Source organism: Lepidochelys kempii, chromosome 8 (assembly GCF_965140265.1).
Source record: "Lepidochelys kempii isolate rLepKem1 chromosome 8, rLepKem1.hap2, whole genome shotgun sequence".
Lineage (NCBI taxonomy): Eukaryota > Metazoa > Chordata > Testudines > Cheloniidae > Lepidochelys > Lepidochelys kempii.
Genome location: NC_133263.1, coordinates 78,718,564 through 78,735,073, shown reverse-complemented (window position 1 = coordinate 78,735,073; position 16,510 = coordinate 78,718,564). Strand labels below are relative to the sequence as shown.

General features: G+C 41.5%; 1 protein-coding gene across 1 annotated transcript in view; it reads right to left on the bottom strand.

The window, feature by feature from the left end:
- Window positions 1-9,312: 9,312 nt before the first annotated feature.
- Window positions 9,313-16,510, bottom strand: part of ZNHIT6 (zinc finger HIT-type containing 6) — a 60,805-nt gene continuing 53,607 nt past the window's right edge. The window contains exon 10 of the mRNA XM_073357182.1: window positions 9,313-11,946. Coding sequence (XP_073213283.1) covers window positions 11,861-11,946 — 86 coding nt within the window. The 3' untranslated portion in view covers window positions 9,313-11,860. The remainder of the gene's footprint in view (window positions 11,947-16,510) is intronic.

The following is a 16,510-nucleotide window of genomic DNA, read 5'->3' as shown; positions in this document are numbered from 1 at the left end:
GCCTCTCTCTCTCCTGTGCTCTCAATGACCTTCCTGCTGGGCCCAGGTAGAGTGGAGGAAGAAGCTGCTTCAGTCAAATGTAGAGGTAGCAAGAATCAAACCTGTTGGAGGGTGGGAGAGTAGATTGGGCCAAAGAGAATGGGGATGATACAGAACCGGAGACTGGGAGTTCGGGCAGGGGTAGTGACTGGGACTTCCTGGGCCAGGAGACTAGGAGAGGGAGTGGGGGGACACAGTGGTATTGGGATGGGGAGTTTTGAGGGGTGAGCCTTGGACTTGGTGGGCAAGGAAACTGGAACAAAGATGAAAAGCCTGAGAAGTAGAGACTGGGACAGCCTAGGTAAGGAGAATGGGACGAGGAACCAGAAGTGGGGAAGAGACAGGGTTGGGTTGGGTTGAAACATAGGAGTCTGTAGCCATTGAAGCACACTCCTCTGAAGAGCCTGAAATGGAACCTAAGATTTCTCAGGCCTATACCCACAAAGGGACTTAGGCATTCCAACCTAAAAAATCACAGGAACACTGCAATTCACAAACCTAAGTTAGGCTCCCTATACAATTAATGGGGAGAGCTAGGTGCCTACGAATGCAATCTACGAAAGCCAGCATGCTAAGCAGGGAGCTGCCTAAACTAGCCAATGGGAGACCCTGATGACAAGGGTGTGTTTTAAGCCCCACCCCTTTCATTGAGATGGGCAACTAAGGCCAGCTACAGAAAAGCACCTAGCTGCACTAGCTATCCATGAATAGGAATCTGCTGCTTGTAGTCAGGAGGCTTAGGCACTTAAGTATTTCTTGCAGGAATTAATTAGATGCCTGCATTGCACCACATAAAATATCTGGAGAAGCTGGTGCTGCTGCTGTCAACTTCAGAGCTGTTAGCCCAGTGGTTAGGGCACTTGCCTGGAATGTGGGAAACCAGGTTTAATTACCCCTCTCTGCAGGAGGGGGAGAAAGGATTGCAACAGGGGGGTCTCCACATCTCAGGAGAGTGCTCTGACCACTGGGCTACAGGATATTCTGATGGGAGGGGCTCCCTCAGTCTCTCCTGTTGATGCTGTTCTATTGTGGATTAAGTCATTGGAGCAGAGGAACTAGACCCAGGGTCTCCCACCTCTCAGGGGTGCCCTAACTACTGGACTGTAGAGTCATTCCTCTCTGACCCAAATGACTGTTCCATTGTGGATAAAACACTTAAATAATCATTGGGTCAGAGAAAGAGAGCGCCTGAGAATTACTGCATAGTCCAGTGGGTAGAGCACTCTCCTCAGAATGGTGGATCCCGTTCCAATCCTTTCTTCCCGCCGGGGCGCAGAATTAAGCGTGTATTAATTGAAAATGTTTAGCTACTAGTTAGTACAGAGGTGAAATAGTTTCCCAAGGAAAACACAAAGCCTATCTTGGCTCACATTTGGAGGGTTCACAGTGCAGCCACTGAAGCTGAAAACTTGTCTCTGTAAATGAAAACTTGACAATTTAAATGTGTCATAGGAGCTGGATATTGAGAGGGCCACCTACGGACTGTAGGCTGGGAGTTTGAGATCCCTGCCTAGACAAAACAGCTGAGAGTGTGTTAGCTGGGGTGTATTTGGGTTTGACGTGTCCCCTCCCTATGCTGAACCCACTGGCCATGATCCAGCAGAGCACTTACGACTATGTGTACATTTAAGCACATGAGTCGTCCCACTGATTTAAAAGGGTGTATGTGTGTGCCTGAAGTTAAGTACATGCTTAAATGCTCAGCACCTTGCAGGATAAAGCCCTTTGGGTGGAGCTACTGTTTGGTCTGCCTCACATCTGCATTTAATACTGACATGTCACAGCTCTTCACCTTTATTCATGTTTTCACTTATTAAATATTCACATAAAAGGATGAAATGTAAAGAGATCAGGAGGGAAACAACACATGGCTAACTTTGAACACACCGCCAAGAACATTGCCACAGGTGTGGAAATCATGAACAGAGGAAGCAAGTGGAGCTGTAATGACAGGTTGGTATCTATAATATATTAATCTCAAGAGGCGCTGGTTCTGGGTTAAGCCTCTACCTGATAAATTATTGAAAGAATTAAACATCCAGTTACATCTACAAAGACCATAAAAAAGCAAATGCTAAAAAAGGGATAGCTAATGTCTGGACTATGATGATGAACTGAGATTACTATAACTGAAGAGATGAGCCTTTTATATGAACAACTTCAATATATATATACACACATACATGTATGTATGTAACTTCATCCACAACTGAAATGCGCAATGTTGGAGAACACTTCAATCTCTTTTGGCCACTTGATTACAGACCTAAAAGTGGCAATTCTTCAACAAAAAAACTTCAAAAACAGACTCCAACGAGAGACTGCTGAATTGGAATTAATTTGCAAACTGGATACAATTAACTTAGGCTTGAATAGAGACTGGGAGTGGATGGGTCATTACACAAAGTAAAACTATTTCCCCATGTTTATTCCCCCTTCAACCGCCCCACTGTTCCTCAGAAATTCTTGTCAGCTGCTGGAAATGGCCCACCTTGATTATCACTACAAAAGGTCCCCCCCCACCCCCATCCCGACTCTCCTGCTGGTAATAGCTCACCTTAAGTGATCACTCTCGTTACAGTGTGTATGGTAACACCCATTGTTTCATGTTCTCTGTGTATATAAATCTCCCCACTGTATTTTCCACTGAATGCATCTGATGAAGTGAGCTGTAGCTCACGAAAGCTTATGCTCAAATAAATTGGTTAGTCTCTAAGGTGCCACAAGTACTCCTTTTCTTTTTGCGAATACAGACTAACACGGCTGCTACTCTGAAATGTTTTTATGTTTTTTAGGTGGAGATGAAGGACAGTTTCTCTAATTCACATTATAGGGGAATTTTTTAAGGTAGCCACATGTAATTACCCAGAATGGAATATGGCTAGGTGATAAATGTTATCTTATCTTTTTGTAAACAGCACAATGGGATTTTTAATAACACGTGCACAGGTATTCCATTTTTAATCTCATCTCAAAACACCAGCAGTTCCTTCTAGCACTATGTTGGGGACACTGGCTCAGTACAAGATTAGAAGCAAACCATGAAACCTACTGAGTCAGAGAAATCACTTGCTCCAACACCTGTGATTTCCTTGGAGATCTAACACTCCAAGTACTGACTAAGTCTGACCCATTTAGCTTATGAAAGATGACAGAATCGCAGTTTGAGATGGTCTGGCTGGAAAACCAAGACATTTGTTAATGAGAATTTAAGATAGAAAAACTATTTCTTCTACAACTCTGCCCTTCCCTGCCCACTTCTGCTCTCAGGTGTACCGGAGCAATCCCATGAAAGCCAATAGGGATGCATGGGTGTAGTTGGGAGCAGAAATTAGCGTGAAGCTTATTAAGAAGATACAGATTAAAATTTAAACATAAAAATGTCAGGAGAATCTCAGTGAAGTTTCTAACACCATCCCACACAGCCATCTCTCCATCACGCACACCAGCTTTAATTCTGCCCCCGTTTGTGCACAGCACACACAATATGGGCCATCTGGGGAGAGTGGGTAAGTTCCTGGCCTGTAATAGGAGTCTGGGGCTATGTCAACACTGGATGCTTCGTTCAGCAGAGCGTAGAGCATGTACTCAGGTAGCCCCACTAGCAAGGGGTTCAGTAGCAATGTAGATGGTAAGGCACAACTTAGGTGAGTATAGGGTGTGGGTATGTTCCCAAGTATATACCTTACATGACTTTACTCACCCAAGCTGTGCCTTCTCTTCTACACTGCTATTTTTAGTCAAGTAGTGCCCTGCTGCCGGAGCCTTTCTCCACCGCAGGGAAAAGGAGCTGTCAGCTGGGACGCTGTCAGCTCTTTTCTGCTGTAGCTTTTCACTACTGGAGGGAAAGACTCTGGCAGCCCCCATTGCTGTAGCCTTTCACCATTGCAGGTAAGGACTCCAGCAGTGGGGAGGCAGCAGGTAAAGTCTCCACCATCTTCTCACTTCTCATCTTCAGCATTGCAGGTAAAGACTTCGACAGTGGGGAAAGGCTTCTGCTGGGTGGTGGGGGAGAGAGAGGGAGCAAAAGCTCCTCACTGTAGTGAAAGGCTCTAGCGGCAGGGAGTTGCTGAAGCCTTTCCCCGCTACCAACCCCCTGCCACAGCCATTCGGCGATATGTGTAGCTATACACCAGAGTGTGGATGCAGATTGCTTTTCACTGAGGTGTGTAGCTACATCTACCCTATATGCCACCAAAAGTGGTGTATTGTGCAGACATAGCCTGGGTATGAGTACAGGGTCCATTTTAAATTGATGGGTAGAAACACATTAGGCCTGATGCTCAGTCATTCTATTCCTGTGTGAGAGTCAGGGATAGAGGGAGGGCAGGGAGTGGAACATACAGTTGTAAGGACACCTTTGCAAGCCCCATATTCTGGGATTGTGCAGGGACCTGCCCAGCACCGGTGAGAATTAGTGCAGCTTCAGGGTTGGTCTAACTTACACTCTGTTCCATATTGCTCCCTATGAGAACACATGTGAATTCATCTTCACAGAAAGCCTCCCCATTAGGTTCTCATTAGCACAGCCATCTGCTTATCCTACTTATAAGTGCAGCTCACAGAGCTGAATCTTTTCAGTGAGAGACTGGAATAAAAGTTTGCTTCACAACTCCAAACCATTCTGCTATACAGATGGCACAAAATGAGATGACCATGCAGCAGCTACTGTTGCAATCCTCCATACCACTTTTGGAGCAGTCCCAGATGCCCAAACCAGCAGAAGCCCCTCTTTTGATTGAGCACAGGGATCATTCAGTCTACTGACTCCCTGAAAGCTGTTAAGACAGTTAACAAGGGTGCAAATCAATATTAACTGTGATGCTGGAAGAGCCCTCAGCATTCCAATGAAAAGGAAAATAAACATATACTGGAAAACACCTTCTAACACTTAACAGGCAGAAGTAGTAGTTATATGTATATATATATATATATAAATAAAGGAGGAAAAGGCCACTGAAAGTTTCAAATAAGTAATGGAAGTTTAGTAAGAGCAAAATAATCTTGAGAAATAGACTCTGCTTGGATTCAACAAGTTAACTGAATACAAAGTTATTTCTCTTTCCACTACATTAATTTCCTTTTCTTTTGGAATAAAAATCTTACCAAGGTGAGATAACAGGGCAGCACAAGATGAATTTTGGAGGCAAGAGGCATGTGCAAATGTGGATACATGTAACAAGATTGTGAATATTGAGAAAGCCCATTGGGTAGAAGTTTCAGAAGATCCACAAAAATGGAATTTTTATTGAACATGCAATGGTACAAAAAATTCAAGCAAATAATCTGAAAAAACTAAATGCCCAACCAGGGGCAAATTCTGTTTCCTCTTTGCATGGAATCATGTGGCCTGAAAGCAGTAGAACTAACATGCTTCTGCAAAGAGTACATACAAGGTCACAGAACCCAGGAGGGGGAATTTTACATCCCCGCACACCACAGAGCATTACTACATGGAATTTTTGCAGTAGTGCAGAGGGGAGTTTGGATAGCTGCCAAGGTGCTAACAGTGAGTCTGCCAAATCCACTATCCAACACCCCCTTTAAGAGGGGCCGTATCAGGCAGGAGCCACAACTGTAGCCAGGAAGCTGCAGGAGGATCTGCTCTTTGTCCTGGTGGGGTGAAGAGACGATTATGCCTAGATCCTCCATGTAAAGCCCATTAACTTTTATATGGAGAATGGAAGTTTGAGCAGAATGAGCACTTTAAACAGGAAAATGTGAAAAGATCTCAGAAAAAGCATCTACATCCCAGAAAAAATTCCTACAGTCAACAGTAGCTGGCAGCAAATACCTTTTCCTGGATTATTCAGAAGGCAGGTGATCTAGTACTGTAGTGTCGCCATCTTTTGAGCTTCTATATGGATACTGTTAATGTCAACAAATAAGAAGCCATATTCCATCCTGCTCTAGAAGTGGTTTAAACTATTTGGAATACAGCTTTGTGGCAAAGATATTCATTTAACTAAAGATACAAAAAGCAAGCTGGAAACAGCTTTACAGTCAGTCAGACACTGGTGTGATTGATGTGCCATTGGAGAACACTTACTGCCTGCATGCGACTCAGTGACACTGTGACGGGTGGGGGGACCCTGTCCCATGAATAAGTCTGTCGGACTGCTCTTGGCCTCAGGGCCTCGAGACCTAGTAGTCAGAGCCTGTGGAGTTGCCCTCACTCTCAGGGCTGTAAGGCCCAATGGCCGGAGTCAGGAACTCAGGTCGCCACCTAGCGGAAGGTGATGGTCAGGGAAGGAGAACCCGGGTCCTCCCTACGCCATTGGGTCTCAACTCAGGGCCCTGTCAGTGACGGGGATCCTGACCGCAATACGCTGACTATTCTCGGCTGGGCAGCTGAGGGCCCCCCGGACTACTTCCGACTGTATCTCTTATAGTCATACTTTGGGTGCCTCTGTGGTTTCCAAACACTTTGTTGCAGATGGATCCGGTCAGCCCTGGGTTCTCCTGAACCTCCACCAGCATCTGAGTCTCTGCCTGGACTTCAGCATTCCTTGTTCCTGATGTTGGAGCCTTTGGCACTTCCCAGGTGGGAGCCTGCGGCGAGCGTTCTTCCTCCTCGGCTGTCAGCCCAGACTGAGCTGCGTAGCTCCCTTTTATACTACTGCTGTACTTGGAGCATGCCTAGTAGGGAGGAAGGGGCCTGGATTCCTCAGCCCACAATATAGAGTTAACTCTTCCCTGTTCAGTGCAGGGTGAGTGCAACCAGCTGCAGACACCACTATTAATTAAAAACTCCATTTACACTCTCTCCCTCACACACTGTGCACGTCTGTCTCAATATCATCTCATTGTGAGATCATTGGGAATACTGTGCAGAGCGAAATGCGAGATATATGTTGTGGAGGAACTTTTCTTCTCTTAGATGGTGAAAAAGGAAACACCGAGTGTTAGAGAAGCTGGATTGACAAACCTGGCTGACAACTAATTTTATCCACAGTACAGATACAGTACATGAAATCTCAGTGCAAGCTATCCCACACCACCAGCCAACATGCATCCATCCTGACCTGAAAGTAATACACTGAGGAGTGAGGGGATAATATCACTTGGGCTGTGCCTCCACTAGAGTAGTTTACCAAAAGTTATATATATAATCTCACTAAACCAATGGGAGCCCTGGTATAGGAAAGGCTGCAGTGGCTTCTGATCTTTTTATCACCATGTTAATTAAACCTGGAGAAAAGTCCTTCCAGTCTATCCTAATGTAATGGGCTTTTCAGCAGGTTTAATTAATAGAGTGGTAAAAGTAAGTTTAGCCAACGGAGCTTTGCTTCCATAACAAAAACTATTACGATCAATAGAGTTATTATGGGAAATGAGCTATAACAAGAAAAAACATCATTAGAAACTATTCCATTGTCCATCAGTCATACAGGCCTGTGACACAGTGGGAGTGCAGTTCTATTACCAAATTATAAAAAGGCTGGCAGGAAAAAGTCTACATTATCTATGTGATGTTTTCCTGGATTTAATATATCATCTATGACAGCCCTTTCACTTTCAGTATTTATACTGAACTTTCTTTGCTGCAATTTCTTTTTTGTTTGTCCTGCATACATGATTTCCTTCCATTTCACGGCAAATTTCTATCAAACAAAACCATATGCACTACCATAGCAACATTCTAATACAAACATAGGGTAATCTTTGTTCACTGGAGCACACAGTTCATTTTTTTCCTTATTAACAGAATCTGCATCTGCATCCAGTTGAACTAAAATTCCATAGCAACGACACAAACACAAATTCATGGTGTATGGTGTTTTTTTTTTTTTTTGTTTGGTAAGTGTTTTCAGGGAAATTGTTTGGAATTTAAAGACAGAATGCAATGTTTGTGAGCAAACAGCTTGAACGGAGTAACATTGTCACAGCTGTACATTTACTCTTTGGGGGCCCCAAGTTGCAAGGTGCTGAGCATACTCAACGCCTACAGACTTCAGTGGCGGAAAGGCAGCATCCTTAAAGATCAGGCCCTTGATGATAAATACCTTCATGTAAAACATATAGAGCCAGCGCAGGACTATGCACAGCTTAAGTCCCACCTAACGGACTAAGGGTACATCTTCACTACCCACTGGCTCGGCGGGTAGTGATTGATCTATCGGATCTTGTCTAGGCGCGATAAATCGATCCCCGAATCGACGCCTGTACTCCACCTTGGCAGGAGGAGTAAGAGGAGTCAACAGGGGAGCTGCCGCAGTTGACTCGCCACTGTGAGGACGGACAGGTAACTCGAACTAAGATACTTCAACTTCTGCTACGTGAATAGCGTAGCAGAAGTTGCGTATCTTAGTTCGAACCCCCCACAGTGTAGCCCTGGCCTAAGTGTTGCATAGAATTTGTGCTGGCCCTCTGCACAGAGATGAATTTCACCTACAGTGCATACAGACCATTTGATACATGATCAGGCTTTTTAATTTTTTTATTCTTTCCAAAGTCCTAGAGTATGTTTGATAAAAGTCACATCACTCTATCATATTAAGAATTCTCTAGTACAAACATACTACAGTACTGTATTAGGAGAGACTGGTTTGCACTCCCCTGCAACAATCCCCACAGACCCAGCACATGACCTCAGAACCTCATCTACCCCTTTGGTGGCAGCACATGGGCAGCAGCCTCCCCTCTTCGCACTGTCTGGGAATGGGATAACTCCTGGAGCAGAGAAATACAAATGACAATAACTAGGAATCAAGACAATATGAATTCTAGACTCACTTTTTATGCTGATGAGTCTGTACTCTTTATAACTCTCTCATTATTAAACAATGCCTCTTATCCCAAATACAGGTCACACAAGCTGGGAATAGAACACAGTTCTGTAATAGGGAAGACCCAATCCCATCACTTAGCTTCACTGCCTCCTAGGAAGAGCTTGTTATATCTTTGTCCTTGACCACGATGGGTATAAAACTGAGCTACTCAGGCATCATCAGTAACCCACTCTTTCATTGTGTTAAGCATTTGCCTTAAAATAAACATTTATCAAATATTGGTGAAATTAAAAAACTGTATTTAAACTAGTCATGGAGGAAATTGGGAGTCATCCCCATTGTTCAAATTGGTAGCACCATTTTGCCAACAAAGGTGAAAGCGATTGAAGGCAATCTGGAAAACAATGCTAAATGCATCTGTTAAAAATTAAGATTTAATTTTATCTATATGGCAAAAGCCTGGGTGATGGTTTGCAGCTTTGCTCTGATGAATTTTATTTCTAACTACAACCAAAAGAATTATGCCCAGTTATGTTTATTTTATCATTTTAAAGCAATGAATACTTTCAATCTGAAAGGCAGATTTAACAGCGTTTACATTTAAAAACAAATCAGGGTTGTGTTCGCCTGTGACAAAAGAGCTTAAACTGGACTGGTGTAAAAATAAGGGCGAGCCATTTCTGCACAATTAATGAAAAACAGCAAGCGTTTAGAAGAGTAATGCAAATTGTATCTATTACAAAACCATGTGCCTCAGCCAAATATTAATCATACACAGATGAAGTGCCCGGTTTGTTAATATCTGTAGAATTCTAATTTCCACTGTATCCCATGAATCTTAAGAACAAGAATCCCACTATTTTCTGCAGATGAAACTAATTTTCTATCAAATATGCTTTGGCAGTTACACTGTTTCGTTAAAATGAGAGGTTTATTGCTCATGCATATTTATGCAAACAGGTGCAAGACTTGTTTCCAGTAACTTGTGGCTACTGAGCCTGAATGCAGCAATCAGAGATTATGAAAGACCTACTATTTCATTTGAAGTGAAAGTAACATGAAAGTATTTATAACCATGGACAAAGGTCCTTGTAAAAGTGGGTAAAAGATTAGCTGGTCTTCTTGTGTTATTTTTCTTTATTACTATGAATTGTAAAAATAAAGTAGGGCACAGGATGCTGTCACCAGACAGGGAGAAGTTTGGTTGTTTGAATTTACCAAGAACCCAGGGAACAGAAAAGAGTTAGAGATGTGACTTGCTGTGGTTTCTTTCCTAATTCCAACTTCTTTGGATACTGCAGTTTGGATTCCCTGCCATCCATCAAAAGTGGTTAGGGAGCCAGGGTGATGGGGGTTGGTATAGTGAGTGGAAGGGCGGCTGGGGAAAGGAGATGTGGTGTTATTGTCAGAAACAATGGCATGTATTCTACAACTGTCCAGTGCTAACCAGGCATCAACTCTCTCGCCAACACTTGATTAACTGGATGGCCCAATGAATGGTGCATTTGATGACTATTTGATTCCTAGGAGGTGATGAAAGCATACTGTAGACCCATGAAAATTGGTGGAAAAATTGATCAGGGTTCGAGGGATATCAGGCACAGGTTAACAGTGACCATCTTGCACAGACAGAGCTACCAAAGTCTTCTGAGAGAAGCATGATGGTTAAGAAGCTAGTGGGACTACCACAATGGGTCAGTGAAATAGGACAAGGGAGTGGGAGTCAGTAGACCTGAGTTCTCTCCTTGGCTGTGCCATGGAACCACTATGTGATCTTGGACAAGTCCTTTCACTTCTCTGTGCTGCTGTTTTCCTGTCTAGTTGGACTTTATGTCCTCTGCAGGAACTGTTTTTCTGTGTATGTTTGGGAGTGCCTGACATGAGCGCTCAATCTGAATTGCGGCCACTATGTGCTAATAGTCAAGGACTGGCTTTCCAAGTTCCTATCACTTGGGTCATCTTAAACTAGAAGGCGGGTAAGGGATTTAACGATGCTGAGTTGAGAACTTACATGAAAAGTATATTGCAAGATCAGGACTTGTTTGTAAGCAGCCCTGCATGTGCAGATCCCCTATGCTATGTTGGACCTCAATGATTTGAGACTAATAGTGCCAGGTAGGTGTATTGGAGCTTTACTGCCCCAGGCTGTGTGTGCAGTCCCACTATAGCAAATACCATAGACATGGGATCTAACCCAAAAACAGGCTGACAAGTATGAAGTGACTCATGACATGGATGTGTACTATGGGATAATCAAAGTCTACTCTAGAGTTTTACAGCAAATGTTCTTTGTCAGCAGATGATGTGTTGAAAGATGCTGCATAGAGATTCATGTTTTTATTTTAAATTAGAGATAAATCTGAGAAGATATTCCATTAAAACTAGGAAATATTTACAATGTCTGATTTCAACAGATGAAATCACAATACAAAGGTACACAAAATAAGAAATATTTATAAGTCATGAATGTAGTAGCATTACCTGCAGTTAATGAATTTATTCAGTTCTACTGATTTTCGAGCTTATGCTGATTTAAAACAACATCATGCTAACAATTCAAAAGTTCACTACTACTCTAGCCAGAAAAAAATGTCCTCACTGGATCCTGCACAATGCACCTAAATATGAAAAGCTAAATTTACTGCACTAAACACACACATTGTTATGAAATGAACATTAAAGTCAACAAGAAATTATGACCCCGTCTATAGAGGCTCAGCACGGCAAAGAAATACTGTAAAAAGTAAATTCAACTAGAAAAACATTTAGCTCAAGATTTTATTAAAAATAACAGGAGGCTAAAGTTAGGCACCTAAGTAAATGGACAGATTTTTAAGCTCTGTTTGAGAAATATGGAGCTGGGTTGTTCAGATAAAAGCTAGATGCCCGAGATTACTGAACAAGCTGAATGTACCTTTGAAATATGTATTATTACACTGATTTATGGAAAATGTATGGCTAGGATTTACCCTAAAGTTAGGCATCCAGTTTTGAAAATGTTGCTCTTAAAACAAAACTGCCACAATAAATTTAATGAAGGGGAAAAAAAAAAAAAGCTAACCACACCCTCTTCTGTCAAAACAGATTTTTCAGGAACTGTCCCGTATTTCCCCTTCTTCCTCAGATGAGAGGGATGAACTGTCACTGTCCAGGTCCTCAGTGGATTCACTAGCATCTGAGGGGGGCATAAAAAAAAAAGAGGAGACCATTAGTTACAGCACTGTTGTTTGTTTGTCATCTATTTGCTCATGGTAGAGAATGGGTGTTCTAGAAAGAACACGTTATATTTCTGCCTTCCAATAACAGCGATTATTTTCTTGAGAATGGCCATTTCACAGTGAGATTATGAACACAAACTGGTGGCATCAAGATGAATCTCACTATTGCGGGACAGAGCAACAGTGCTTATGGATTTCTTTACCTTTAGCAATAAAGGCACAGTGCATTTGCATCCAGGTGACTTTTCTTCTCCATCCACTGAAGTTTGGCTCGTTCCCTCAGCTGATTTGTTTTGAAATACTACTTTCTTGGTTGCTTATACTTATAACCCAAGTTATACATACTTATAACCCAAAAGAAATGCAGTATCAATTATTTGCAGTTTTGTTTGTGTTTTGATTAAGAGAGGGAACTCTTGAGACATGCTAGTTTCCTGTTGGAAAATTAAGACATGATGCACGTAATGTGTTGTGTTTATACGTTTCAATCCTAAAGATGTGGCAAGGCTGCAGAATCCTCAGAGCCAAAGAAGATGATGTTATGGGTTCAGAATGCCCAGAGCTTTAGGACAGACCTATACTGTCTTAATGACATCACATTATGCAGCACACATTTTCCAATCTGGCCTTCACCCTCATATTTATTTCCTGAATCAGCAGGTACTGACTCCTACTCTGGGATGCTGGAACAATTTTTATAGTCGGGGTACGGAGAGCCATTGAATGAAAATGTAAACCTTGTATACGATGGAAACCAATTCAAGCCCAGAGGTGTGGCAGCACCCCCAGTTCTCCTAGTTCCAGCACCTATGCTCCTACCATCCCAAGGTGAGGTCACCAGATGCCAGCAGTTTGCAGCACCACCATATAAGCAATATAAATAGTCTTGGAAGGATTTGCTTTTTATTGTCAAACTTCTAGATCATGGTGCACACAAAGAACAGTATTTTCCTCCATAATAATCAAAAGTTAGATAGGGAAAGTAAGAAAAATGCTTGACATTATTAGAGCTTAAGAATATTTACTTTGTATATTTTGACGTGATGTTTTACCTGTTATAAAGATTTAACTTCTTGAGTCTCAGCATCTATTGTCATTAAATAGATATCTGACCCACTACTATTGCCTGATCCCCCATAATTTCTCACAACTGTGAACATTTAAAATCAATACAAAATGAAAACGCTTAAAAATATTATCCAGCAAAATAAAAAAAAAAAAATCAAATTCTGCCAAACCTAAATATAAAGTACAGCTAGAGCAAAGTAAGGCTATGATACAGACACACACCAACCTCCCCTTCCCGCATTGGTATTTTCAGTGTCTGATCAGTGATGAATTCAAATAGGTTTTCTGGACATATGGTGTCAGCTGCTCTTTAATAATGAAATATTACAAGAGGGAGCTAATGGAGCATCATTATTATGTTGTCAAGATAAGTTCTGCAGCTGGCAAGCACAGATAATACATGGAACATAGTGTGCACCTGTACATTTTCAATGGAATTTGGTCAAGAAAACAGAAGCATTTCACCCAGAAACATTAGAGGTCACATTTTGTCTACATTAAATCTAGTGTATAATCAATTAAGATTTATATGCCAGCTATGTACTGAGTTAATGCACAAAGTGAGGACTGTTTCTGCCTCTAAGTCTTGACAAAATGTCTGTAATTCCTTATGAACTTGACCCATGACTGACCTCGTGTGTTGACAGAAGAGTACCTGTATTTTTTCTTTAAGCAAGTCAAGCATCACAACATTATAGAAAATAGTCAGAGAAACTTCTGACTCAAAGATGCTCAGTGGCTTAACGTTTGAATAGTAGTTTATTTCTGCTTTGTTACAAGTACTACTACTTCAATGGACAGTGCACATTGTTTTCACTCAGTTAAAAACAGCATATTGTTTATTAAGGGTGGGGTTGGTAGCATTACCTATTAAGGTTACCCAACACTTCCCATTATAAGACTCTGTTTAATGAAGGCTATGATTGTTACGGTACTGGTGATAATGAACAGGAACTAAAGAGACTTTCGGTTAATAATCTTTGAATGGATTACTCCTTATTGTGTATATTTGGGGACATATTAATTCTTTAGGTTTCTATAGATAGATAGATAGATAGATAAACAACCTGAAGAGTCTCAACTGTTTATGGGATCACTCGTCACTTTATTTTATACCTTTTCTTCCATCTTATTTTGAACCTTCAATAGATTTTCAGTCCATTACAAAAAAGATTGCACCTGGATATCTTAAGCAGTGAACTCTGCTTTTAAAAAGTCTTAATAATTGAACAATGTAGTTGGCTTCAAAAGTTATGATAATTTCCTTCAAGCATAACTCCACCTTCTGGGCAGTTTCAGGATTCTTCAAAACACCAAAATTATATATATTCCTTTTAAAAATGTGACTATTTGAATCAAACACTGATTTTTTTACATTTAAATTAGAACAAGTGCTAGGGTGGTATTTTTCCAAACCTCCCCCTTCTACCCACCAGGTGAGGAGGGGCTTGGATATAAGGGGATAAGTCCTTTAGTATGCACAGAGTAGGCCCTGCGGGCCATACAGCCCAAACTGAGCACATGGCTTAAGTTCATTATTAAAAAACAAATTGAAAAAGACATGTTAACTAATAAGATGTGCAAAGGTAAAAACAGCATTTTCCTTTACCCTGTATAAAATCTTTTGCTATGCTATGTCTAATCATGTTTGTAAGCTCCTCACGGTAGGGGGACTGCATTCCTGAATTTTTATAGAAACCCGTGGCGTTATATTAACAGCCATAAAAAGATTAAGCAAATTCATGGTTTACTAAACCAGAAATGGGTGTCTACATTCACTGAATATAAGCTTTTTAAGAGAGCTGCTTTTTGAACAAAGCCTGCAATAGATGGTCACTGTCTTGAAGACATTTATTTGCACATCTCTAACACATTCCTCAACATTTCCTCAGATTTCTGGCCAACATCAGTTTTCTCTTCCCTTTGGTCCATCCTCTGCTCGGAGTTCTCATGGAACCAACCAGTCAGAGAAGCAGTAGCACTACAAAGGTTAGAAATTCATTCAATACTTTATTTGGATAATAAGCTCAAAGGCAGTTGCCATAATAGCTCATCAGGAAATAATATGTTTAATGACATCAACACTATTCAGACTTGGTTTTCCAATCAATTTTAAAACAAATTCTCTCATATCAGTTATTACAATATGGGGGTCCTGCTCAACAGGGAAGGGCTCAGCTCAAGCCAAACTGCATAAAATGAAGACAAAAGTTTATCGCTGAATGGAAATGTTCCAGTAAGTGTAATGTGTCTGCTTTTCCTCCTGGAGTGAATGTAGTTGCAAGACAAAGACTTCAGTCTCACCCTCTGATGTGGTGCCTTACTTCTCAGGAGAAGTTAGATTTTCTGTCGTTTACCAGAAGCTCTCAAGGTCAGCTGGAAAGGAACCCACTCCTTTCTTTAAGTGAGGGTAATCTAGTAGGATCATTCATTATAATCCAGAGAGAACAGTGGTTAAAAGTCATGGAAGTTAGATGGCTAACCTACTGCAGCCAAGAATAAAAGATATCAAGTATATTTAGGATATAGAGGTGAAATAGAAGTATTAATTAATATTGTCACACAGGGCTTTCAAGTCTCAGGCCTGTAAAATACTTAGTCACACAAGGCCTTGGGCCTGAAACAGGTTGACCCAAAGATAACCCCCTACTAGTAAAGATTAATAATTATGGTAAAAAATGGATTAAGTGCTGATGTTCTGGAAACTATTCAGCAATCGACTGGCAAATATATTGCTATGTACCAGTTAATACGACAAGATGCCTGACAGTAACATTTTTGGGTATTCTGTGATAACCTCAAGTTGTTAGGGTAACTCATTTACATATGTGTTAATGAGAACAAGGGGAACTAAGGATATAGCCAATGAGAGATGGGGCATCCCTAAATTATCTATACTTTCACACCCCACTGAAGAAAAAGGGGCTGGAACCCTTATATACGAGCCTTAGCAGGTATAAGCATGACTCAGGAAAAAAAGGTGTTGTCCAGCCTGTGTGCTGGGGAGTAGGGGGAAAGGGTATGCAGAGGGCGGTCAGGATGAGAGCCACAGGTGACAATGACGATGCAGGGCAAGATAAAGACGGATACTCCAAGGTCCCCCAGCTGCAGCTGAGATGTGAGTGACACCACTCTTACGGTTAAGCACTTTGCACATTCTATCCACTATTATATTTCAACATTTGCGGGACTGTTTATCTGCTTAGTGGATTTGTTAATAAAGGGACTTGTGATAACTTGAAAATCGCTTCTCATGTGCTTCTAGGGTCCCTTATTCTAATGATACGGATAGTAATATTCCTGATGTTGTATCCCTCAAGAGACCAAACCTTTATTGATCACTGTGGTCTAAGAGATTAATCAATAATCAATCAATATTAATCAATCACCAATCCATCAATAAGGCTATACCATTCTCCACAGCTACTGCAGGACTGTTTCCTATGGCATACA